General features: G+C 50.0%; 1 protein-coding gene across 1 annotated transcript; it reads right to left on the minus strand.

Annotated features, from left to right (window-relative positions):
• Positions 1–9845: 9845 nt before the first annotated feature.
• MFAP5 (microfibril associated protein 5) lies at positions 9846–22379 on the minus strand. The gene is made up of 9 exons (XM_074151423.1): positions 22206–22379; positions 21728–21790; positions 18943–18990; positions 17750–17785; positions 16007–16042; positions 15193–15228; positions 14376–14463; positions 13887–13960; positions 9846–13300 (listed from the first exon to the last, which is right to left on the minus strand). Exons 2-9 carry the CDS (start codon positions 21786–21788, stop codon positions 13179–13181), a joined length of 501 nt encoding a protein of 166 aa, XP_074007524.1. The 5' UTR covers positions 21789–21790; positions 22206–22379; the 3' UTR covers positions 9846–13178.
• Between the last annotated feature and the right edge of the window lie 4359 nt (positions 22380–26738).

Consider the following 26738-nt stretch of genomic DNA (forward strand, 5'->3'; position numbering starts at 1 on the left):
GGGAGGAGTTAGAAAGGTCTCTCTGGAGCTGCAGGAGTTGAAGAGCAAAGGGCTGAGATGCGAAGGGACATCGGTTCTGAAAGATGCTCGGCACCCATTGGTCGCCTCCCCCCCGCTGCACTCCCCATTGGGCCCTCCCCGCCTGCAAAATCATTCTCAATTAATGTCAATAACATAACGAGGCAGGAAGCATTGTCTAGTGGTTAGAGGGGGGGCCTGGGAGCTTGCGTACCACTAGCATGAATGTGGGCAAAACCACACTATCCCTCCGGGCCTCTGGCCGGGCAGCTGCGCAGTGAAGGAAGATGGTGACCCTGCCCCGCCACACCGCGGAGGGAGCTCGGCCCACTGCCCTGCAGAAAGCAGCACAGGAAACACCAAATCATTGGCAGGCTTCCTCTACCTTCTCTGTGTCCCCCCAACAGCCCCGGCAGCTGCTTGGAAGCATGGGGCAACCCCAAGCCGAAGAGGAGAGTGAGAGGGACCCAGCTCCAGAGGGAGCCTGGGGTGTGAGGGAGCCCCGCTTCGGCACCTGAATGTGGCCAGGGGTGCTGTGGCTGTGTCAAGGCGCCAGGAGGGGTGGCGAACCTGCATTGCAAAGCTGAATCACGGAATCACGGAATTGTCAGAGTTGGAAGGGACCTCTAGAGACCATCTAGTCCAACTCCCCTGCCAAAGCAGGGTTGCCCAGAGCACATCACTCAGGACTGCATCCAGGCAGGGCTTGAAGATCTCCAGAGAAGGGGACTCCACACCCTCCCTGGGCAGCCTGTTCCAGGGCTCTGCCACCCTCACCGGAAAGAAGTTCTTCCTCATATTTGAATGGAACTTCCTATGTTCCAGCTTGTGCCCGTTGCCCCTCGTCCTGTCACTGGGAACCACTGAAAAGAGTCCGGCTCCATCCTCCCTCAACCCACCCTTGAGATACTTGCAAGCATTGATAAGGTCTCCCCTCAGCCTTCTCTTCTCCAGGCTAAAGAGCCCCAGCTCTCTCAGCCTTTCCTCATCAGGGAGATGCTCCAATCCCTCAATCATCTTAGTTGCCCTACGCTGGACTCTCTCCAGTAGTTCCCTGTCTCTCTTGAACTGGGGAACCCAGAACTGGACGCAGTATTCCAGTTGTGGCCTCACCTGTGCCGAGTAGAGGGGGAGAATGACCTCCCTCCACCTACTGGCCACACTCTTCCCTACGCAGCCCAGGATCCCATTGGCCTCTTGGCCACAAGGGCACATTGCTGGCTCATGGATAGTTCACTATCCACCAGGACCCCCAGAGCCTTCTCCTCAGAAGTGCTTTCCAGAAGATCCACCCCTAACCTATATTGTCCTCCCCAGGTGCAGGCAGGACCCGTGGGGAATGCCTCGAGGCCTGATCCCGCTCTTCCAGATGGCACCAGCACTGCGACCTGCCGGCCACGGGGCGGCTGCCGGGACCCTCGGTCCAATGGCTGTTCTCAGCAGGTGTGTGGCTGTCACGGCCAGGCTCACACTAGGGGTGCACTCTCTTCACTCCCCCAAACACCCCCTCTCTGCCGCCCAGACCCTGCTCCACCACGGCCCCACAGCAGCTGCCCGGGCAGCCGTCCCCTCTGCCGGGCTGGAGGGCAGCCAAGGGACGGGGCAGCATCTTCGGCCGGGCAGGGTGCTGAGGAGGCACTGGGGGACATTCTGCTCTATTTCTGCCTCAAGTGGGGCGCAGTCAGCGCTACGGCTGAGAAACAGGGCGTTTGTTTACCTCACGCTAGGGTAGTTCTTCGTTTTTTCTCTGCTTCATTTACTTTCCTTATTAATTTTACTGGTTTTCAGCATGCTCGGGCTGTGTGAAACCAGTATATGCAAAATCATGAAAAGGAGATATGAGTTGCCAGAACAGAGCAGATGACACGCTAGTCCAGCACTTTGACAGCACTTGCCTTTGAGTGTGGCTGGCACGGCACACGTCAGGAAAAGGAGAAGCACTTCTGGAAGGTCCGGGGCTGGGCTGTCTCGTTCCCCCCATACTGGGGAAGTGTCTGGGTAGGGCACATGCTCAACCCATCTGCATTTTGGCAGCTGCATTGGTCTCAAGAGTTGTGGCAATTACCTCCTTTGAGGATCTGGCTCCTAGGGTTTGACCAAAGCCAGAAGAGCCTGCTCTCCTTGCAAGTCCCCGTGCTACTTAACACAGTCAGATAGGACGCTCCTGCTAATGAAACAGCTGTCCTCTTTCAGCCTTCGCCCTAGCAGCACCTTGTGACAGTCTCCTAGATCAGACCAAGAGTCATTTTGGCACTCTTTCATGCTAGTTTTTAATTTTAATAATGTAAGGAGGATGTTTGTTACACAGGACATTAAAAAAAGGAAAAAAAAAACAAAAAACAACACACCCCGGGAAATCTGTTTCTTAGAGATCACTACTGTTTGTGTTTCATCAGATAAATTTAAGTAGCTTCAGCTTTATTCTTGTTCTGGCTCCTAATTTCCATAGACAAAAGCTTGCAGAAAATTTTACATAATATTTTCTGCTCTGAAAGGAGTCAAGAAATATCTTCATGGCCAGCCTGGTCTTCCCTATAAATTAAATTTGTGCATAATGATTTTCTCAAAGGTTTGATATGTCAAGTCTCATAAAACATTTAACTAGATCCTTTCTCTGGCCTTGCCTATAAGTGGAGTACATTCTTCCATGTTTAAAACATCAGCTCTTTCCCTTAAATGTTGAGAACCTCTTTGCTCTCCACAGAGATAAAAAAGAAAGAACAAACAAATGAGGAGATGAACTATATTTATGTCACTTTTTGGCAAGGCTCTCAAGTCTGAATACTGATAGGCTTTCTCATGCCCCCCTTTTAAACCGGTAACTTCCCTCACACTGGGGGTGCGAGGGCACAAAAGTCAGTGGCAGCGATTGCCTGCCTCTGGCTCTAATCCTCAGAGCAGAAACGTGTTGATGTGGATGTGTTTTTAGAGTCTCATAGCAAGTCTAGGGCGACATTTCAAGACATTTCTCCTCTGCAGAGCTGTAGTCTCTTGCCAAGGCAAGATCTCGCTCATTAGCGGATGTCATCTCTGCTCTGGTTAAAAAAAAAACCGAAAAAGAAAAGTTTGGAAAACCATGGAAAGGTTGCCGATCCCTGATCTACCAGCTAGTCCAGCTTGCTCCCTGGCTGTAAATTACCAAATCTTTAACATACGGTGGGACCCTTTTGGCTGGGAGCTATTACACGAGGATAGATGCTGACCACTCCGGTTTTCCTTCCTTTCTGCTCAGTGCAAACTTATTTGGAGAAGGGACTGGCAGTGGGGGAGAAAAACAATTTTACTGAAGATGACTCCATCACTGCTTCTGATCAAAGCCTGGGCCAGTTAAAGGCTAGCGGGGAAGGCTAGAAAGGGTCCCTGTGCTGGTGTGTTTAGAGTGTTATCTGGCAAGAGACACTGCTCCAGCTTGTCAGGATCACAGAAGTACGCCCTCATATCCCTTCAGGTTTCTTCTGGTCAGGGCTCTATTCCCTGTCTTGAGGTGAGAACAATGGAGAAATAACAGCAGCTGAAGAGCAGTGGTTGGGCGTAAGGGGGGAGGAGGAATATCACCATTACTGTTACTGAAGATTCAGAAAGCAAAATGCTAAAAAATCAGAGAGCAAAAGTGTGGTGAATAATTAAAAGTAATTACCTAGCCCCGAAGCAGAGGAGAGGTTGCTTGTTTAGTCAACAGGAAGTCATGTGTTGGTGTGTACTGATATAAATACATATTTATTTTTTCCATTCACCCTTTGCTCAGAAATCGCGTTTCGAAACAAGCGCCGACACCACCAGTTGGTTGGTTCTTACGCTGAACGCAAGAAGTGCAGACACCTGCTTCCCCTCGCCTCAAGTGAAAACCTCAAGCAGAAGAACTTTCTCTGCTGAACAAGTGCTGATGCATGGGACCACGGACCCTGACCTGCACAGAGACCTCGGGCAGGGGAACAGCCAAGTTCCTTGCACCCAGACACAGGCAAATAAACAAGCCGATGTGCTCATTTGTTATAAGCCCATATAATGTGGTATGTTTATTTAATAGAAGCATATATTAAAGCATTTATTTATTATGAGAATGTTCCATTATATTCTGTGCTCATTCCACAAAGACTTATCGCCCTGTTTCGAATGGCAGACCAACACATAGGTGACACACTTGCCCAGGCACCTCTGCCAGGCAGATGACTCCCATTACCCCAGTCCTGGGTGTAAAAAATACCCACACTAGACGTAGAGGCAGCTTGCTGTCTCAACACAGGGCGAAAGGCCTTGTCCCTGGAGCTGCCAGCTCATCTTGATACTCAGCTGCGGATGCCATGCCTGGGGAGAAGGTTTCAGCAGTAGCATGGCAAAGCGCTGCCTTTCATGGTGTGGCATATGCAGCACCATGGAGATAAATAAAAGCTGTGAGGACATGTGTGAGGTCTGCCTGAGCTGGACATCACCCGGGGTGGCGGTGGTGGTGCAAACACAAATCTAAAGCACTGTGGGGTGAGTGTCACTGAGGCTGCACCTGTATTAGATGAGAGCGGGGATCCAAGGTCATGAGGAGGAAGTGGGAAGGAGAGAAGGCAGGAGTTCAGGATGTGTGGGGTTACCACCGGAGGGGTGGGTTTATGAAACCTGGACCCTCGTGCTGTGCACTGCTGCATGTTGCAGGGTTGTCGATGATGCCACTGGTGGCAGAACTGAGGGCATCTGGTTGCTGGGTGTGCACTAAGATGATGCGTTATGATGTGTTTTACTAGTAATTTGGCTTTCCAGGCATGCACTGCAAAACCTTTACCTGGAGACTTGACTTGCAGTTTATTTTTGTTCCACTGTTGAGGTTGTTATGTTACCGGGGGATGAGGCAAATTAGGGTGAAACTATTGAATTGAGTACACATTTTTCGACCACAGTCTGTGAATGCCTCTCGTTCCTGCCCTGCATCTCTGCTTGCCCAGCCTGGGGCTCCTTATAGGAACTAATGACCCTTAATCCTGCCTCTGTGACCCCACAATTTTTTCTCTCCCCACCTGTATTAATTCCCCCCACCGTGTCTCGAGGCAGCAGCAGTTCCATCCCTTGCTACCAGTGGCTGACACCTGCTGCGATCACCAGCGGGAAGGGAGGAAAGGGGCTAGTTTGGGATGAGGAGTTGGAGGAGTAAATGGCTTCTTCACCATGAATGCAGGTAAGAAATGTGACCAGGGTCCAAGTACTTGCGCTAAATGTTCTCAAGTGTCTTCTCTAGCTTGAGGCCATGACATGGTTGGCAGCTTATCTTATCTACACTAAGAAAAACACCAACTCTGCGATCAAAGCAGAATGTGCCTTCCCCATGCTGAGAGCTAGAGGTGGGGAAGTACCCACCAGAGCTGCTTGCACCTTGCTGCTTCCCATCACAGTGCATGCAGCTCCAGCCTCCAGCGTGTCCTGCCCATCAGACTTGGCTGCCGACTCCATCCACAGACCCGGAGAACACCCTCTTTTTGCTCAGGGAGCTGCAGGCTGCATTCCAGTGTTACTCCATTCTCCTTCAGCTCAGCCCCCTGATCTGGGCATCCCAGGCCCTGCTCCAAATCACGTCCTCCCCCTCTCTGATGGAAGTCACTGGCTCCGTATCTCTACAATCATCTGCTAGTCATGAGGAGAAACTCGGTTTTGCACCACAGTTTTTCACAATGAGACTCACATTCTAGCTGTGGTTATGGTTTCACAGACCAAAGTTGCCTGTTATTAGCTCCTGTTTGTGCAGTTGCTGCAGCTCGTGCTACTCCGTGCAAATAGAGCTTGCGCCTGTGGTCTGGGTCATAAATCCTGATTTTAATTTCCCTATTGCCTTTGGAGAAGCACTTTGCTGGGAAGGCTGGGACAGAAGTTCGTTGGGACAGAGCTCACTGAAGAGTAATATGTTGCACGTTCCTTGGCTTGCAGACATGTGTTGAGAGTTTCCTGCAGTTGTACAAGCTTTCCTTGGGTGGAGGTCCTCATGAGCATCTTACATCTTGCAAAGAACTTTCTCTCACCACTCTGAAAGGGAACTGAAGTCTACGCCGTACAGAAGAGCAACAGCCGCACCAGCCTGGGGCGCGGGTGCCTGGAAAATGGCAGCACAAGAGGACTGGGTGCTTCTAACTCCTTTAAACTCAATAAGCCAAGAGGAAGGTGCCAAGAAGGCAGCAAAGGCCCAGAACCACCTGACCCTTGACTGGCATTGCCAAGAAGCTCAGAATAGCTGTGGCTATGAAGAAAATCCCAAGGAAAGCCAAGAAACTGGCAGCCACCGTGGCCAAGAAAGCAACCAAGAGCTTAGAGAATATGAAAGCTGGCACACCAAAAAAGGCAAAGATCCAGCTAAGGGCAAAACACGTGAAACCCAAGGCGGAGAAATCAAAAGTGGCTTCAGGCTACGAAGGTATTGCACGAGAAGCATACGCTGTACGAGCACAGACAAAGTGTCCTGCTTTAGGGACAGAGAGCGTAAATCCTTTAATTGAACCATTGTTTCTCATCATGTTTTGCATTTTTTAAAACAGTTTCCCTAAAGGAAGGTTAATTGTAATAATTAAAATTCCTTATTTTGCAATAAAACTAAGGCTTTGTGTGAGTCATGTTTCTTCTCGTTACTTATTTCAATTGTCTGCAGCGGTGTTGTAGGGGAGACGGAGCCAGAGTCTGCTCAGAGGTGCACGGCAGAAAGAACAGAGAAAGAACAGATGAAAGCTGCAACAAAGGAATTTCTGGTCTGACATCAGGAAAATATTCCTCATCTTAAGTGTGGTGCAGCACTGGAAGAGGTGACCAGAGAGGCTGTGCATTCACCATCCCTGCTGACTTTTTCAAAACTCAGCTGGAAAAGGCTCTGAGCAATCTAACTAGCTTTGAAGCTAGCTCTGATTGCTAACTGTCAATGTAATTTTATCTATGATCTTAACTGGGAAGGTACACTATCTCAATAAGGATATTTATTTTTAAAAATTAACAGCTTCCTGTACATTTATTCTTATATTTATACAGGTAAGTTCTCACATTTCTTATTGCTTTGGCATATTGAATTGCATGTATTTCTTTATTACATCCTTTTGTTAATGTCTAATTTGTGAGAAGCTTTATTTGTATGGAAATTGCAATCTTAGTAAAATGGCCAAAACAGCGTTCTGAAAGATAATTTATTCATGAAATGAAGCTTTGCTCTGCTTTCACCAATTCAGTCTTTTTGTATATGTCAACATAGCAGCAACAAGTACATGCAGCTTGTATTTTAACTGATATAATTTATATTACTGAAAATGTTTTTATTTGAAAAAAAACCCATTTACATTAATAGCAAAAGTAGGCAATCAAAACAATTCATGATATTTCACAGAGATTTTTTTATAGTTTTTTTAAATGGGCTAAAATCCAGCTCTCTCTTTTGTGGGAATTCATTCCAGCTTGCTCCATTATAAGGGCTAAGGATGGCAGAGAACAGAGAGAAACGAAGCAATATGCTGAAGATAAGAGAGCAGGAGGAGAAGAGGAGATCCAGGAGATCTCCTGTGTCCCAGCTGAGGGGCTGTTCACAACTGGACAAATGTACACCGTCAAACAATGTCAGACCATGTGGTGCCAGGAGTAAAAGTTACGGGATCACACACATTTAAAATCTTTTTTTTTAAAAAAAAAAAAAAAACACTAAAATCCTTTTTGGTTTCAACCCAAACGTTACATTCTTTATGTAATAAAGGTGCTCTTTTTGGATGGGTTGCAAGCACCGCTCCCCTCTGGGAAGGACAAGCCCACACCCCAGCCAGCGGTATGCTCTTGAGGAACCCCTCCAAGCTGAGAGGCCTGATGACAACACGTTTTGTTCGTGCTGCAGGTCCTTGTGGACATGATCCAAACAACATGGAGCTTCCAGGTGACATGGCAGCTGCTTCCAACAGCCTCCCTGTGATTTCCCACGGCAGTCCTCTTCCTCCCCACCTTGTTTCTGCAAGCAGTGGCCGCTACCTCAAGGCATGTGGTTGCTGTTCCCACAGTGCACAGGTTGACGTGAGGTGCCATTCTCCCCTCCCTGCTCTGACTGACATGTCCTTCCCTTCAGAAAAATCCCAAGCTTGGCAGCTGAGGAAGCCACAGCGCATGAGAACTGGAGGGCAAGAGAACTTTACAAGAGGGTTTAGGGAACTACTGGAAAGAGTCCAGCAAAGGGCAACAAAGATGATTAAGGGATTGGAGCATCTCCCTTATGAAGAAAGGCTGAGAGAGCTGGGACTCTTTAGTCTGGAGAAGAGAAGGCTGAGGGGAGACCTTATTAACGCCTATAAGTATCTCAAGGGTGGGTTGAAGGAGGATGGAGCCGGACTCTTTTCAATGGTTCCCAGTGACAGGACGAGGGGCAACGGGCACAAGTTGGAACATAGGAGGTTCCACTCGAATATGAGGAAGAATTTCTTCACGGTGAGGGTGCCAGAGCCCTGGAACAGGCTGCCCAGGGAGGGTGTGGAGTCCCCTTCTCTGGAGATTTTCAAGACCCGCCTGGATGCAGTCCTGAGTAGCATTCTCTAAGCAATCCTGCTTCAGCAGGGGAGTTGGACTAGATGATCTATACGGTCCCTTCCAACTCTAAAAAAATTCAGTGAAATTCAGTGAGAAAAAGGAGAGCTGGCATGGGCCACCCACTGCCCCCAGCCCCACTTGGCAATGCTGTGTGCCACCTCATCCAGTTCCCTTCCTGCCACCCCACTTCGGCCACACCGTCCTCCTCACTGTGTTTCTTGCTCTGAGATGAACATATGAAAGAGAAGAGATGAGGAAAACAGTGGCAGAGAACAAAGAGGAGAAGGAGAGATAGGAAGGCGGAGCAACCCTTGCTTTTCAGGTGCAGCAGAAAGCCCTCAGTGTGGCCAGCTTCCCTTGAGGGGAGCTCCAGCACCCTACATCCAGCAAAGTGAGGTACCGCTTCAAACTGGGGACCAGGCACCAGAACATGGAAACGGCAGCCTTCAAACTGGCAACACTGATCGGTAGTCAGGAGCTGTGACAGCAAAATGAGCAAGAGCAACCATCGCGTGGGAGGTGACTCCCGTTCCAGGTCAGAATAGTGTATGAAAATCAGCCACAAACTCTAGATCGTGCTTCTGAAATGGGACTCTGGCAGTTTTCTTTGTGTCCAACTTCACGGGAAACAAGACTTAGCTGGAGCTATATTTAAAACCATTTCCCCAGCTTAAAAGAGAAAGCACCATAAGCAAGGTGCTGAGAACAGGCAACCTCCGGAGGCTGGTGGCGCAGCACCATGTCAGGTTGGAGTGGCAGGGGAGACAAATCTGTGTGTGGGATAAGTGCTAATGGAGAAACCTCTGTGTGAACCCCAGTAGTGTAAGGAAAGGGAAGAATAAACTGAGTTTAAAAAGTCAATGGCATACTTTGCCCATGCATCTGGTGGAACACGCCAATAGGACGCTGCAAAGGCCAAGGACCCATGCAAGTCTGTGTAGATGGCAGCAACACCTACAGTCGCTCGGGCTGAGGCTGTAACACCCTGAGAAAGGGACACCACAGCATTAGCATTGATTGAATGAGCACTGATTCTAGGGGATAGAGTTGTGCGATAACCTGCATTGTGTGGCTGAGTCCCGAAGAACTATGGGACGCTGTTAGACGCAGGTTAATGGGTAATTTGGGCCACAGCCACTTTTGTTCTAGAAATACCATCTAAATGCAGACTTGACTGCTTGCACATGAAGACACTGCCTAGACACCTCCATGCTCCGAGCGCTCCATCTTTTTGACCAAAATATGTACAGTTAGTGTCTGATGAATCTATGTGAAAGTCAGAAATTCAATGAAAGAAAAATTGTCCTGATCCTTTTGACCTAGAAGTGTAATTTTTAATGCAGTCTTTCAGGTATTCCCATTATTGAGTTAAATGGCCCTAGCGAACAAATTCTTCTTTGCTTATGAGATGATGTATCACAGCTCTTCTTTTACTTCAGCCATCTTACCACTTTTCTTGGAGATGGTAATTCTCCACCAGCAAGTCACAGAACCACAGAATCACACGGGGTTGGAATGGACCTCTGGAGATCTTCTAGTCCAACCCCCTGCCAAAGCAGGGCCACCCAAGAGCAGGTTGCACAGGAACTCGTCTAGGCAGGTTTTGAATGTCTCCAGAGAAGGAGACTCCACCACCTCCTTGGGAAGCCTGTTCCAGTGCTCTGCCACCCTCAAAGTAAAGAAGTTCCTCCTCATGTTTAGGTGGAACTTCTTACATTCAAGTTTGTGCCCATTTCCTTTTGTCCTGTCACTGGGCACCACTGAAAAAAGACTCTTGACACCCTCCCTTTAAGTATTTATAAGCATTGATCAGATCCCCCCTCAGCCTTCTCTTCTCCAGACTAAAAAGACCCAAGTCCCTCAGCCTCTCCTCATAAGAGAGATGCTCCAGGCCCCTCATCACCATGTCACATCATGGCACCTGACATCATGTCAAGTCATGGCACATGTGCAGTGAAAAGATGTGTTCTCAACACAAATCTCATGGGCTGGGAGGAGTTAACCCTGTGCTCATCAGCTATCAACTGTCAGGAAAATCTAGCACAACTATCCATGGAAAAAAAAAAATTGCTGAAGATCATTTTCTGTATCTCTAGAAAACGTAATGACCTCTCAGGAAGGGGGGCGGCAGCAGGAGACTGGGCTAGCAGGTAGTAAAGAGGTCCAAAAACCAGATTTGGGCTGGAGTAAAATCTGGGCACCAATCTGCAGGAAATACACCTAGAGACAAATAAACTCAAACACGTGAGTTGCCAAGAATAACAGGAAATAAATTTTCTTTTAATATTTTTGTGTGCACTATATGGACTCTAGCATTAAAACAGTGTTCTCCTGGAGAGGAGCACCTCTTCCTGTACCTGCTGAAAGCAAGCAACAAAAAGATTTCTAACCATTCTCCAAACTGTATGAATGTTAAATTTCTATATACTGTACAGTAGCTATGTTATACAGTTCTATATCTATATCTATATCAGCTTACATTCAACTCTAAATACAGGGTGGAGACTTGGCCTAGTCCAATTTCCAAGAGCTCCCTCTAACATCTCATCTCCATCCTACCTTCCTCCACACACAAATTCCCCAGGTGTCCCACCACAGAAGTCAGGGGCTGCCAGTGGCTTGAATGTCTTTGAGATGAAGCTCTCAGTGCCCTCCTCTCTACACAAACGTGCGTACTCTCAGTACAGAGAAACTCCTCCTCCATCCCTACTCTCCCGAGCATCAAGTACCCAAGAGAAGCATCATCCTCTGTGTAGGGGCGCTCTGCCCCTACGTACAGGATGAAATTCCAGTCACCGCACAGCTTAGAATCCATTCTCTCGTTTACTGGATTAATAGAGAGATTTAGCCCATCTATGGCCAATTTTGACCTTGCATAGAACTAATCTGTCTGCACAGGGGTGTCTTCCCCTACCCAGAGGATGTAACCAGCTTCTCGCTGCATACAACAGAAATCTGAGTCCTGGGGAGAGGCTCTTACATTAATTGTTTTCCTCTTTTTATTGGAGATGTCTGCCTCTGGGCAGCAAACAGTCCCCTATATTGTGTGACCCTGGCTCGGTGCAGCAGACCAGCGCTCCTGCAACGGTCTCTGTTCAGTAACAGAGTATATTATGTGAGGGGGTGAATGCCTGCTCTAGCAAACTGGCTTTCTGTTAGTCAGGAACGACACTTGGACACCCTAGAGACAGGGTCTTGCTGATCTGCTGCAGGGAGCTAAGCTGCTCAGCTCAGGTGCCCCCCAGAGTCGTGCCACTAAGAGTCACACAGAGCGATTAATACACTTCAGACAGCTCTTCCCCACTTACCCTGCCCAGTCTCACAGCGACAACTGTCCACATACGTGGAAATGTTCTTGAGCAGACCACAGACATCCAGTGCTACCAGAGTGAATTCTTTTCCCCAAGCTGGCCTGCCTCTATGCTTATACTTGCAGATATGTCTACTTCCTCACCAGCACCTGGCCCTTTGCAGGTCAGCACAGCCAGAGAACCTGCAGGAAAACCCAGGGATCCCAGACAATGATTCTTCTCCCACATCCCATTCCAATTTGTCCCTCCTTTCTGCTTTGTGCAGGAGCTCCCAGGTCAGGAGGTAGGAACTCAAGTGGAGATATTGAAAGCAGGCTCAGCAACTGGAGAGTGTGGAGGTAGCCAGACCAAGACAAGTCACCAGGACAAGCTGGTTCGCAATTCATTGCGAATTCTCAGTTCTGCGAGGAAACACATGTTCTTCGTGGTCTCTCTTGGGCTTAGGATCGGAGGCAGCCATACTTCCTGCTCCCTGGAACTTGCCTGGAATGGGCATCAAGAGATTTCTTCAATAGGAAGGGAGGGACAGAGAGGGAGAGAGGAGATGAGGGAGAGGAAGAGGCAGCACTCTGTTCCAACATCATCTTCTTGAGAAAAACATAATGCCATATTAAATCCAGAATTCTCCCTTTCAGTAGCAGTTGTGTGTGAGGGAGGCGATGGGCTTGAGACAAAGAACTTCCCAGAGGTAGTTATAAATGATCTGCTGCCATACAAGGACAATGAGGTTTGTTTTGGGTTGAGGAGAGCTCATCTCCCAGTACTGTCACTTCTCTGAGGCCATCAGACACAGGAGAAGGCTGTGCTATCACACGGCAAACTGTGGCTCAGGAGGACTGGAGAGGCTCAGGCTGACTAACCATATCCAAACTCATACTGACGCCACGCAAGAAACCTAGGCCAGGAGTCCTAGGGCACAAAGGTTTGCACTCCTCCATGAGATGCAGCTTGGGCCACCTGTACCGTTGGAGAGGACTACCTCCTGTCCCCATGCATGTCTCTCTGCAGGGGCAAAACAAGAGAAGATGCAGTACATTTATAAGGACCTCTGGGAAATGAGCAGTTCATGGCCTGCCAAACAGAGTTTGGTTTGGGAGAAAAGAGGGGAGCATCCCACATCCTCATCTTCTAAATCTGAAGATGACAACAGTTACCATGACAATCTAGCAGAGAGGGGACTCTCTGTACTGCAGCACCTGAAGAAGAGGATGTGGGGGAAGGTAGAGAAGCAAGGAAATGGTGGGGAAATCACAAGCGAGAAGGACTTGTCTTGGATTGTAGGTAGTGGATGATGATTTCTCTTCTCTCCCTTCCTTTTTCTCTCCTGCTGTTGGTAGCTCACAGAGCATCAGGCCTTCTGCGCTGCTGCTCCAGAAGTTCTCTGCAAGGGAGATGGAGGGGTTGCCCAGATCGGCGGAGACGTCGAGAAGGAAGGCCAGCCAGCTGGCGACAGATCTCATCTGAAGACATAGCAGACACACACATGTTGACAGATAATCAAAGCATCCTTCAAGTTCCTCACCACCAGAATAGTTAGAGGTACATCCTTCACTGCATTTACAGAAACTGTTGGAACTGCTGAATCCTCATATACATGAGGCAAGTGAACAAGTCCGTAGGCCTTTATTCATTTCCTTCTGGCTTTATTCATGCACAATACATATTAAAATCACTCGTATTTTGCTGCAACATGGGCCGCGTAAGAAATGTAGACTAGATCCTGTTTCTATTCACAAATTGAAATACTGAGAGTTACTCTTTAACCTCAAAGGAATGCTACTTTGAGTAAGGCTGTGTCTGGGGCTAGTAGAGCATGATCAAGATCGAGGAAGGCAGAGCTCTCATCCTTCTTACTAGTATGATATGCACTTCCCAGTGTTTTACGTGGCTTGCATGCTGGATGCAAGGCTGCCTTGCATTAGAGCTCCCCCAGGCCAAGCCCAGGGAAAGTACCACCTATGGATGGGGTTGGGTAATTAGTTAGATTGGGAGACTCTATTAGATGGCTGCAGCCATTCTTCTAGGCTAGATTGTGCTATCACTCACCTTGCATGACCTCATTCTCCTTGCAGACAATGCGAGAGCACACCTCCTTGTTTATTATGTACATGCGGCGGACACTGAGGGATCACCGAGAGCACGACAAGGAGAATAGAAAAAGGCACAGGGACCCAAAGGAAAAGAAAAGGGATACAGGCAATAATCAATATTCATTGATGGGGAGGCAAATCCTAAATTATTAGGATTAGTTAGTCTAGAATAAGGCTGTTGTCAATAGGAATGTAATCTTTGTCAAGACTTCATTAAATAGCCAAATATCTTAAATACGGATTACAATATGGGGCACATTACAGCACTCCTTAGTGCTGCACAGATAATTGTTGTTGTATAGCTTTAATTAATCACCCTAAAAGGACACTGTGCGGGTGGGATTGATCTCTCCAACTGTAGCCTTCAAAGGAAACAATTGCTCAACTGGACGTGCCGTTTCTGGAGAGCTTTTAGGGCTTTTCTTAGGGACTGCTGGTTTCTTACCTTGTCACACAGAGGTAGCTGATACACTGCTTCACTGGCTTGTGCACGGAGTACAGGCGTGTGCAAGGGAACTTTTCTTCACGACAATCTGGGAACACAGACACACGCAGAGGTGCAATCCAGCATCACGGGCGGGTGCACTCATTCTGGCACACGTATAACTTCATCACTAAGTACTGCCCCCTAGGCTCTTAGGGAGGGATGCTAGCCTCTATTTTCCACTTTCTTGTGAGAGATGGGAATGGTTTAGAGAAGAGGAAAATAAGGCAGACATTTTTGGTCCCTTTGCTTCTTAAGACAAAATTAAGGGAAAGTTGAGTGAAGTGCAAAACAAGCCTACTGGGAATCCTCAATCCAGAAGTCACACACCGTAAAGGGGACAGACACAAGTAAATAAAATGTAAATTGTAGTTGCATGTTTAAGACACGTGTTTCTAATAGATTGATCAGCAATCTCACACTTCAGGACACAAACTTGGTTCCTTTCTTGTCTAGCCAATGAACCTTGTAGCTTACTATGGTGGATTTTCCTGCATTTCCTTCTGAAATGCCAGGCCTTGGCCACTGAAAATGACAGAATATGGACCCATCCTGTCTGATCTGATGATCTGCCAGTTCCTCTCCTCCTGGCTTTGCCACCCAGGGCAACACTCCAGCTTCCACTACGGTCATTCTCCAGTACTTCTAACTCAAGGAACAGGGTGAAGGGAATTTCCAGGAGACAAAGCTCAGTTCTTGGCCAGCACCTGCTTGGAGAGGTAACAGGGTGGATGAAAGTGGATCTGGGAGGGGGTGGAGGCAGCAAACTCAAACGTACCTGATGAAGCCGTCGTAGTTTCACTGTCAGACTGAACTGGAAGACAGAAGGTAGCAAAGTTAGCATGATTTACCATGATTCCTTCCTAGACTGGAAAGCTCTTTCAAGAGCCCTCCGTTGTACCTTCTGATGTGGAAAAAGATATCACTGTTACTGACCTGAAACTGTAAGAGAAGGTACGAATCCAATATGAATCTACCCAGTCAACAACACTAAAAATCTGTCCAAGCTTTACCATAAAGTATTACCACTAGTGTTCAAAATTACACCGTTAAGGACATCTTGGCTTTCAAAAAATCCTGACGTTCAAAAGGTCAGGTAAATGTGTTTAGTTGTGGTAATTTCTGTCCATCTAGACAAGAAGCGAAGGAGCCTGTGACTGCCTCTTCCTAAGGAACAGTGACTCCTTTAAGAAACAGCATCCCCAGACCACTGGTTCTTTAATGTCCATGACAAGGGGTCAAAAGGAAGTTGGATTGTTATTCCCTCTGATAAAGCACCCCAACCTGTAGCACAGTAAACCAGTACATTTTATTATTTACCCAGTGACCAACTGGAAAGGAACTTGGAGGACGGACTGCCAAGCGCAAGTTTTCACCAACAGTTATAGAGGGCTTCTACTTTTCCTGACCACGTGCCACTGTGTCAGCCAGAAGCAGAGACAAAACACATGGGTGTAGAGAGGAGTCTTGTGGTCATCGGGGCTGTGGTTAGGAGGAGACAGGGAAGGCAGGATTCTGGGTGTGCAAGGGACTGGGCAAGGAGACAGAAGAGGGGTCCGCAACATTTGGCTGTGAATTGAGAATAAACTCACCAGGACTAAGAAGCACAGGTGGTGTGATAGCTGCAGCTGGAAAAAGAGAAGATGTTCTGAAAGATCTTAATTTGAGTTTTCAGCCTCTTTTTCCCTCCCACAGTTCTGCTGATGGCTCACCACTCCCAACGAGTAGCCACGCCACAAATGGTTGATAGACAATGCTGATCGTGGTGTTTTTATCATCTGACTTGTCAGAGTAAGAGCAGGCTTTCACTGCGAATATGCTGCGTGTCCTAGAGCTGACAGGATGCTGTAGAGGGTCCCATGGGACATCCTTTGTGAAGAGCTTCTTCTTGATCCCTCAACAATAAGTGTTTTGAAGCCAAAGTCTGCTGTAAAGGCTACACACTTAGTCTTTCCAGGTTTCGATGTAGGTTAGCCACTGCCAGTTTGGTCTGGCCACCAAGTTTTATCTAACCTCCTACAGATTGTCAGGTCTCACACACTGAACACGAGACTGACACAGGTTGCTTTCACCTTCCATCCCTACAAGGAAGATCATGCACCTTGCATATACAATATTGTGCTTCCACTTTTATCCTCCAGTGTTGTCCCATGACAGCTGGTCAACTTGACCCACAGTATCTAGCCAGCTGATGAGCAGAGTCACAAGACAGAGAAGAGACCGTGGAACTGCTGTCCTGGAGAAGAGGACACCACTCTCAGATGAGCTCTCCTACACAGGCAAGTACACTTCCCAGCAACCACCAAGTGCTGCTGCTTCTCCTTTGTCTGTTGAACCATATCACTGACCACATGCGTTCTCCTTCTCCCTGCCCTGCCTGATCCCCCCACCACCTCAGAGGGATGTGTTTGAGAGGCTGCCCCAGCAGAGAGAGAAACCACTGCCGAGGCCAGCAGTGCCGGATTCAAAACGACTCATACAGAAGAAGCAGAGAGGCTTCTTCTCAAGCCTCTGGCGCTCTCCTCCATTCCCCATTGTGAGTCCAGCAGGATTAGCCCATCTTGTAAATGCCTACACTCCCATCAGGTCTGTGCCCTACCCCTGGGGCTATCTCCACAGCAAGGGTTGGCTCTCTAAGGAGGCACAAGCGCTCATCAAGTGTCCTCCATCTACTCTATCATTCATGTGTCCCTGCCCATGGCAGGGGGGTTGGAACTCGGTGATCCTTATAAGGTCCCTTCCAACTCTAACCATCCTATGGTTCTACGATTCTATGTACATTTTGCTGCCCCCCAGTGACAGAGCCGCAGACATGGCAGGGAAGACAGTAGTAAAAGAACAGTATCTCCACCTCCCCATCCCACCACTGCTCAGTTTGCTTTTGGGTCTTTTGCCACCTCTGTTTCCTGAGCAGTCAAGCATGGACATTAGCTGTCAGCAGACGTGTGCACCATCTGTGCCCCAGTGCCGCCTAGTTAACTGCTGAACCTGCCCAGTTTCTATCCCTTCACATTTAGTCTCTTCCTTCCCGCAAGCCCAGGCCGCATGAGCTTCGGATCTGATGGCTTCCTGCAGCGCAAACAGCTTCAGAGAGCCCTGGTACACCAGGTGAGACTGGCATTTCCTTGGAGAACAGGCCATTAAGCCACCCCAAGTTCATCTCCTGGCATGGAGCACAGAAAGGACTCCCAGATAGCTATAAAAGCTGGAAGAGCGCTGCTAAATGTCAAAAGCGGGGAAGAGGAGTTTCTGAGCATAATGGATAATTTCTGGGGCTATGTAGGTAGCAGTAAAGGTGAAAAGGGGGAAAGAAGCCTGAAGAGATAGGAGCTTACCAGAAGTGCTGAGAAGAGATTCGGTGCTAACTTCACCTGGAAAAGAGATAATGTCCTTGAGAGAGCTTGTCTTTGCTTTGCGGTCCCCTGCATAGCTAGCCATAGCTAGCCCGAATTACCTTGGCCACCATGGTAGCTCATGGGACAGCAGAGTCCCAATCCAGCAAACACACAACAAACACAGTAAGCCCATCCCACCCATCTCCATCCCCCTTTTCAGTGTCTGGCCCGGGACTGGATTTTTTAGTGCACACGTTGCATCAAGCCTTGCTGAACTCTGGATTCATCTTCTGACTTCTCAGATAGACAAACATCTTGATGGAAAAGACAAACATCTGAAACAAGGGCACTGATAGCTCCCGCAGCAGTAGGACAGGCAGCTGAGGTACCCACCGCAGAGGAGGGAGACAACTCCAGAACACAGCCCTGCCTGCAGAAATTCATCAGCAGCTGAGTTTCTTCGAAAGGCAACTGATGGCAAAGCTGGGGTAGGTGTGATGGAGGGATAAAGTGTGAAGGAAAGGGAAGTTTGGTGGACACATTTTGGACTGGCTTCTGAATAGTTTTCCAGGAAGCCCCAGGTATTGCACAAGACACGATCATAGCGGTGAGATGTCTGATGGCTTAGGCAGGGGCTTCAGCCTGAAGAAAAGGCAGGCCCTTGTGGTTCTGCTGGGTGCTGAACCATGATGCACACGTACATTCATTTTATCTTATCATGTCACAGAAATGGAAAAAGGTCCAGAGGGATAAAGCAATTCACCCCCAACAACGCAGCCAGTATGAAGACCAGTCAATATCCTTTCTCAGTGACCTCACTGCTAAAGCACCATGCCACTTCCGCACCCTGTTTCTTGGGATTTTCCTGAGCAGTGGTAGAGTTCCCTGAGCATTTCATGACTGAAGAGTTATCAGCTCTCCTGGATCTCCCACAACTCTTGACTGTAAACATAACTTCATGCGGTTCAGCTAAGTGTTCAGGAACCGATCACTCGTGAATTATTTGTAAAGAACACACAACACTTAGCAGGTTGTCTTGGAGGGCTTGTTTAATCTTCACTGCAAGGCAAGCTCATAATGCCAGAGGCAAGGAAATGAAGAACGGCATTGGCAATTGATCAGGCTGTAAGTACGTAGGACATCTGGGTCACATGAGCACAGCCTTTAGCACGTAACATGCCTGCAATACTTACCAGTTGCACTTTCCAGTTCTTGCCCATTGACCATCCATGGAAACCAGTCTGCAAAAGAAGAGGGAGGAGTGAAGAAAGGACAGAGAGAGGGATTTCTACAGTCTGCAGGCTTTGTGAAATTTTCTTTGAGATGATGTCCAGGAGACACCACTGCCCTCTGCTGAAGAGAGAAATTATCTCCTCTCTGCCTCAGCCTCCACTCTGGCTGGGTTTGTTCTTCAAAGACTTGTGGATACAGCGAGTCCTAATCCTATCCCTGCTGCCTCCCCCAGCATCAAAGACCAGGCACAGGGACAGACACTAAATACCTCTGGATCTGCTTACTGGACTTTGCATTTCTGAAACCCCATTTGGTGCGTTTTGACAACAAATTTCAAGCCTCCCTCCAAAGCCTCCCTGCTCTGGAGGTTGGTCAAAATCCCTACCTCCATTTTATAAAAGACACAGCTGAGCCATGGAAATTCTTTGCTTGGGGTCACAGATTGAGTCATTGGCACAGTAAGAGACAGACTGCAGGTCATGTAGCTCCTTGGGTAAATAATCATCTGGTCCATCACCCTGCCTCGGTACGGAGCACAAAGCAGAAGACCTTTCCCCTCTCAGCCCCTGGGTGCTCTGGAGAGGGAGAGCAATGAAGGCTTGGCCGTGCATGCTGTGTGGAAGAGGAGAAATTGAAACTGAGCGAGACTGTTCGCCTGTCCAAATATAAAGGGTGAGAGAGCTGCTTCCTACAGCAGCCAGAAATAGGAAAATATTTCCTGCTAGCCACAGAGGAGGGAAATGTCTGCATAACTGGGGTGGGATGAAGGAAGGAGTTGGCAGAAAAACCCCAGTGATCTGGGGCACTGCAGGGATGTGTGCAGGACCAGCCCAAAAACCAGCTCACCCTGATGCATCTTATGAACTCAGCCTTTAGTTTTCTGTTCTTAGCGGGAGCACTGCACGGGTAAAAACTACCAGGTCTGGAGCTTTTGTCTCAGCTCTTCCTCATTCCAAGAGCAGTTACTTGCAGGCTGCAGAGGGACTCTTGGGAATCCAATATAATCCCGCTCTGCAGCATTACAGGAGTCCCTGGACCCCGCTATTCCCTTCCCCACCCAGCTGCCAGCAAGGGCTCACACTCACCCAGGCATAGCCAGACGTGTGTAAGAGCTTAAGTGCATGATGTAGTGCAGCCCAGAACTTTCCCGGTTGTGGCTAATCTCTTAAGGGTAACAAGTAAAGGAAAAAAAAATGATACTGAACACTTTCTCATTTGCTTCTGACGCAAACGGAAGGACACAAATTCTGAAACCATTGCAGAGGCCAGCGGTGCTGGATTTGAAACAGGAGTCATACGGGAAAAGGGGGGAGGCTCCCCCCCTTTTTTGTAACATCGAAAAGTCAGCTCTTATTAGCTTTTTTTTGCCTTCCTAGGAGATAACTAGAAAACTGGTCCAATCTAAAACAACAGGACACAAGTGAAGTGTTTATGAGAAGAAGAGACAAAAGAGGTGACTTATCAGATTCTCAATCACTTCAATTTATATTCGCTCAGGTACCCAGCTCGTACGCTTTACAAACGCTTGGACTTTATTGTTCATGTTGCAATAAACTCATCCTTGAGGTCTGAGAATACTGCAAGCCCAATTCACCCAACCTGTAGCTCACCCAAAACCAAAGGAGGCAATGACAGACCACCTGATGATTCCTGTATTTTTCCAAGTAAAAACAAACAAAAAAGCCCAACAGAAATGCTAAAACAAAATACACAAAAACAAGAAATCTTCCTTTCAGGCCTCCTTCATCCATCATAAAAAACAGAGTCTTTTTTTCCTGCATCTAACTTTGTAGGCCACCTACAAGCTCATCATCTCTCAGATGCCTCACTTTCCTGGTTCACAGTCACAAATACAACATCCTCTAGTGGGCACCTTTACAGGAAAAAGTTCTATTGGGAGCAGAATCAGGCTTCAGCATGAGGGGAGGACCAAGGAGAGCTGACTGGAAAGACCCAATTTGAATATGATAGGTGCAGTCATCTCTCTCCTACTTACAGTCTTTCCTGGGCGACGCTTTTTCCGTTCACTGAATTAATCTTTTTTTGCTGTCTGTCCTGAATCTTCCCACTATAACGTCTGATCCTTCCCTTTTGGTTTTTTGCTTGTTTGTTTTTTTTTTTTTTTAACAAATTTGATCCCACCTCAATTTTTGCCAAAGTAACAAAGAAGTGGAGTAACAAAAGAGAACACCACCAAAAGCAGGGAGTGGTTTGAACTACAGAAAGTTAGGTTTCTCAAAACAGGCATACAAAAAACTACAAAAGCTCCTGGTAACCGAGTGGCCTAAAATGGGGCCGTTCCAGCAGGAACCGCTAGTAACAGCAACTGTTTCACAACTATGACTAGAACAAGCTTTGCGGAGCACTGGGAAATGCTCCGCAGATCATGCAAAGGCAGGTGGTACAGCAGCCTATAGAAAGCACAAAGCTCAGCCAACTCTCTTTCTTAACTCCACCTGGTCGTTTTGCTCACCCAAACACCCCTGCAGCAAAGGCTGTGGACCTCTGCCTCTTGCAACTCCCAGCACTTACTGGAGAGGGGACACATATGGGAACCGGTCCCCAGTTCCTAAATCTTCCCTTAGAATCCTATATTCACCTTGCCTTTCCTGATCAGTCCTTCCCCCTTCACTGTCCATCTACGTGTCTCTGTCTTTCTCCTTAGGTCACCGCACATTAGCCTGCGTAGGAAACTCTGCGGGGCCGGGGTGGAGAAGAAATCCTCCCCCTGGCATAAGGACTCACCAGCTGGGGACAAGGAGAGTGCTAAGAGACACAACAGTATACAGGCTCCAGAGGTCTTCATCCCTGCGGAATGGAGGAGAGAGGAGTCAGAGGAAAGCCAAGGCAGAAGCACCCTTCCCTATAGCACAGAGACTCTTTGCTTGCTGCCACCACTTCACCATTTCCCTCTCAAGACCATTTGGTCCAGCCAAACGGGGGTCCAGCCTCCCTCCCGCCTGTCTGCCTCCTAATCTGGCCAGTTTTCCAGGTGTTTCTGAAACATTTTGGACCAAACGTATAACTCCATCTGTTTTCTTTCTCTTTCCACCTCCTTCCTCCAGGCTCCATCTCTTTTCTCATCCAGGTGGCTAAGCCCCCCCTCCTCACATACACCCAGCACGCAAAGGAAAGTTTCTCCTTGTTATCTCCCTCCACCGTCTTCGACTTTTAAATTATCTTGAGGAGCAGTGAGAGAATAGATAGGGTCCCCATCACTTACTGCAGCCCTCGGTCTCCGCTCCCTTCAGCAGAAGACGCTGTGTCTTTCCCCTTCAGAGGTCCCCCCCCACTTTGGCTATTGGGTAAATCACATGCAGCCACACCCGGAACATGTTCTACTTTTGGTTGTCTTCAAAATATGACTTTGGGAAAGGGGAAAAAAAAAAAAAAGAAAGAAAGAAAGAAAGAAAAAAAAAAAAAGAGAAGGCAGCGAGATGGTGGGACGCGGTGTCATCATGCAGCTGGAATGAGGGGGGGTGAGGAGCAGCAGCCCACACCCTCATTCCAGAGTTTATTATCCTCCGAAGGGAGCCCGCTCCTCCCATTCCCGCAGGATGGCCCAGCACCAGGGACGGGATATTGTGACTCCCTTCCACGGCCGTGTCCCCCGCGCACCCCCCATCCTCCTTCCCACCCCCTTCTTTCCCCGCTCGGCCGCTGCCTCTTCCCGCCCCCCAGCCCTTCGCTCCTCTCCTCTCGCCGCTTTCCTGCCTCTCCCGCTCCCGCATCCCTCCCGTGCCTCCCGCCCCGCTCCGGACACACGGAGCTGCGCCGGGGGGGAACCGCGCTCCTCCGCCCGCCGCCACCGCCCCGGGCCCCTCCGCGCCGGCGGGCGGAGGTGCGGAACGAGCCCCGGCGCCGGGAGGCCCAGGCGGCGGCCGGAGCCCAGCGCGGGCAGCGGGGCCGGGGGGAAGCGCGGGAGGGAGGGGGGGTCGGGGGGAGGCGGAGGAGCCGCCGCCGGGCGCGGGCAGATGGCGGGCTGGCAGGCAGCCAATGGGCTGGCAGCAACAGCAATGACATCACCACGCTGCCCGCGCCGGGACCGGGGAGGCCGGCACCTCCCGGCGGGATGGGGATGGGATGGGGATGGGATGGGGATGGGGATGGGATGAGGATGAGAATGGGGATGGGATGGGATGGAGATGGGGATGGGGATGGGATGGGGATGGGATGAGGATGGGGATGGGATGGGCATGGGGATGGGGATGGGATGGGGATGGGATGAGGATGGGGATGAGAATGGGGATGGGGATGGGATGGGGATGGGATGAGGATGGGGATGAGAATGGGGATGGGATGGGATGAGGATGGGATGGGATGGGATGGGGATGGGGATGGGATGGGGATGGGATGGGATGAGGATGGGATGGGGATGAGAATGGGGATGGGATGGAGATGGGGATGAGAATGGGGATGGGATGGGATGGGGATGGGATAGAGATGGGGATGAGAATGGGGATGGGATAGGGATGGGATGAGGATGGGATGGGATGAGGATGGGATGGGAATGGGATGGGGATGGGGATGGGATGAGGATGGGATGGGGATGGGATGGGGATGGGATGGGATGAGGATGGGATGGGAATGATGGGGATGGGGATGGGATGAGGATGGGATGGGGATGGGATGGGGATGGGATGGGATGGGATGGGATGGGGATGGGATGGGGATGGGATGAGGATGGGATGGGATAGAGATGGGGATGAGAATGGGGATGGGATAGGGATGGGATGAGGATGGGATGGGATGAGGATGGGATGGGAATGGGATGGGGATGGGGATGGGGATGGGATGAGGATGGGATGGGGATGGGATGGGGATGGGATGGGATGAGGATGGGATGGGAATGGGATGGGGATGGGGATGGGATGAGGATGGGATGGGGATGGGATGGGGATGGGGATGGGGATGGGATGAGGATGGGATGGGGATGGGATGGGGATGGGATGGGATGAGGATGGGATGGGAATGGGATGGGGATGGGGATGGGATGAGGATGGGATGGGGATGGGATGGGGATGGGATGAGGATGGGATGGGGATGGGATGGGGATGGGATGGGATGAGGATGGGATGGGAATGGGATGGGGATGGGGATGGGATGAGGATGGGGATGGGATGGGGATGGGATGGGGATGGGATGAGGATGGGATGGGGATGGGATAGAGATGGGGATGAGAATGGGGATGGGATAGGGATGGGATGAGGATGGGATGGGATGAGGATGAGAATGGGGATGGGATGGGATGGAGATGGGGATGGGGATGGGATGGGGATGGGGATGGGATGGAGATGGGGATGAGAATGGGGATGGGATGGGATGGGGATGGGATGGGGATGGGATAGAGATGGGGATGAGAATGGGGATGGGATAGGGATGGGATGAGGATGGGATGGGATGAGGATGGGATGGGAATGGGATGGGGATGGGGATGGGATGAGGATGGGATGGGGATGGGATGGGGATGGGATGGGATGAGGATGGGATGGGAATGGGATGGGGATGGGGATGGGATGAGGATGGGATGGGGATGGGATGGGGATGGGATGGGATGGGATGGGATGGGGATGGGATGGGGATGGGATGAGGATGGGATGGGATAGAGATGGGGATGAGAATGGGGATGGGATAGGGATGGGATGAGGATGGGATGGGATGAGGATGGGATGGGAATGGGATGGGGATGGGGATGGGGATGGGATGAGGATGGGATGGGGATGGGATGGGGATGGGATGGGATGAGGATGGGATGGGAATGGGATGGGGATGGGGATGGGATGAGGATGGGATGGGGATGGGATGGGGATGGGGATGGGGATGGGATGAGGATGGGATGGGGATGGGATGGGGATGGGATGGGATGAGGATGGGATGGGAATGGGATGGGGATGGGGATGGGATGAGGATGGGATGGGGATGGGATGGGGATGGGATGAGGATGGGATGGGGATGGGATGGGGATGGGATGGGATGAGGATGGGATGGGAATGGGATGGGGATGGGGATGGGGATGGGATGGGGATGGGATGAGGATGGGATGGGATGAGGATGGGATGGGAATGGGATGGGGATGGGGATGGGGATGGGATGAGGATGGGATGGGGATGGGATGGGGATGGGATGGGATGAGGATGGGATGGGAATGGGATGGGGATGGGGATGGGATGAGGATGGGATGGGGATGGGATAGAGATGGGGATGAGAATGGGGATGGGATAGGGATGGGATGAGGATGGGATGGGATGAGGATGGGATGGGAATGGGATGGGGATGGGGATGGGATGAGGATGGGATGGGGATGGGATGGGGATGGGATGGGATGAGGATGGGATGGGAATGGGATGGGGATGGGGATGGGATGAGGATGGGATGGGGATGGGATGGGGATGGGATGGGATGGGGATGGGATGGGGATGGGATGGGGATGGGATGAGGATGGGATGGGGATGGGATAGAGATGGGGATGAGAATGGGGATGGGATAGGGATGGGATGAGGATGGGATGGGATGAGGATGGGATGGGATGGGAATGGGATGGGGATGGGGATGGGATGAGGATGGGATGGGATGGGGATGGGATGAGGATGGGATGGGATGAGGATGGGATGGGGATGGGATGGGGATGGGGATGGGATGGGATGGGATGGGATGGGATGGGATGAGGATGGGATGGGGATGAGATGGGGATGAGAATGGGGATGGGATGGGGATAAGAATGGGGATGGGATGGGGATGGGATGAGGATGGGATGGGATGGGGATGGGATGAGGATGGGATGGGGATGGGATGAGGATGGGATGGGGATGGGGATGAGAATGGGGATGGGGATGAGAATGGGGATGGGATGGAGATGGGGATGAGAATGGGGATGGGATTGGATGGGATGGGATGGGGATGGGATGGGATGAGGATGGGATGGGGATGAGAATGGGGATGGGATGGAGATGGGGATGAGAATGGGGATGGGATGGGATGAGGATGGGATGGGGATGGGGATAAGAATGGGGATGGGATGGGATGGGATGGGATGGGATGGGGATGGACATGGCATGGGGATGGACATGGCATAGGGATGGCATGGGATAGGTGTGGGGATGGAGATGACATGGGGATGGGGATGCAGATGGCATGAGGATGGGGATGGGGGTGGGATGGGATAGGGATGTGGATGTGGATGGAGATGGCATGGGTATCGGGATGGGATAGGGATGTGGATGGAGATGGCATGGGTATCGGGATGGGATAGGGATGTGGATGGAGATGGCATGGGGATGGGGATGGGATGGGATAGGGATGTGGATGGAGATGGCATGGGGATGGGATGGGATAGGGATGTGGATGGAGATGGTATGGGGATGGGGATGGGGTGGGATGGGATAGGGTTGGGGATGGAGATGGCATGGGAATGGGGATGGCATGGGGATGGGGATGGGATAGGGATGGGGATGGCACGGGGATGGGGATGGGATTTGTCCCACTCCAGGACTGGGCTCATATACAGCAGGGACAGGGAACAGCCGTTGCCGATCGGGCAGTGTGAGAAAGGTGGGGAATAGGGAAAACGTGCAAAAAAAGAAAAAAAAGGAAAAATAGAAAAAAGTAAAAAAGTAGGAAAATGGGAGAGACATATATAGAGAAAGGAAGAGGAAGAATGAGATCTGCCCCTCACTATGCCATCCTTCAGACTCCCTTGCGCTGCTTTGCCTCCAAGCACGCTGTGTTTCATGAATTGGCCCCACTGGAATTGCCGCTC

The sequence above is a fragment of the Numenius arquata genome, chromosome 1 (genome assembly GCF_964106895.1).
Source record: "Numenius arquata chromosome 1, bNumArq3.hap1.1, whole genome shotgun sequence".
In the NCBI taxonomy this organism is placed as follows: Eukaryota; Metazoa; Chordata; class Aves; order Charadriiformes; family Scolopacidae; genus Numenius; species Numenius arquata.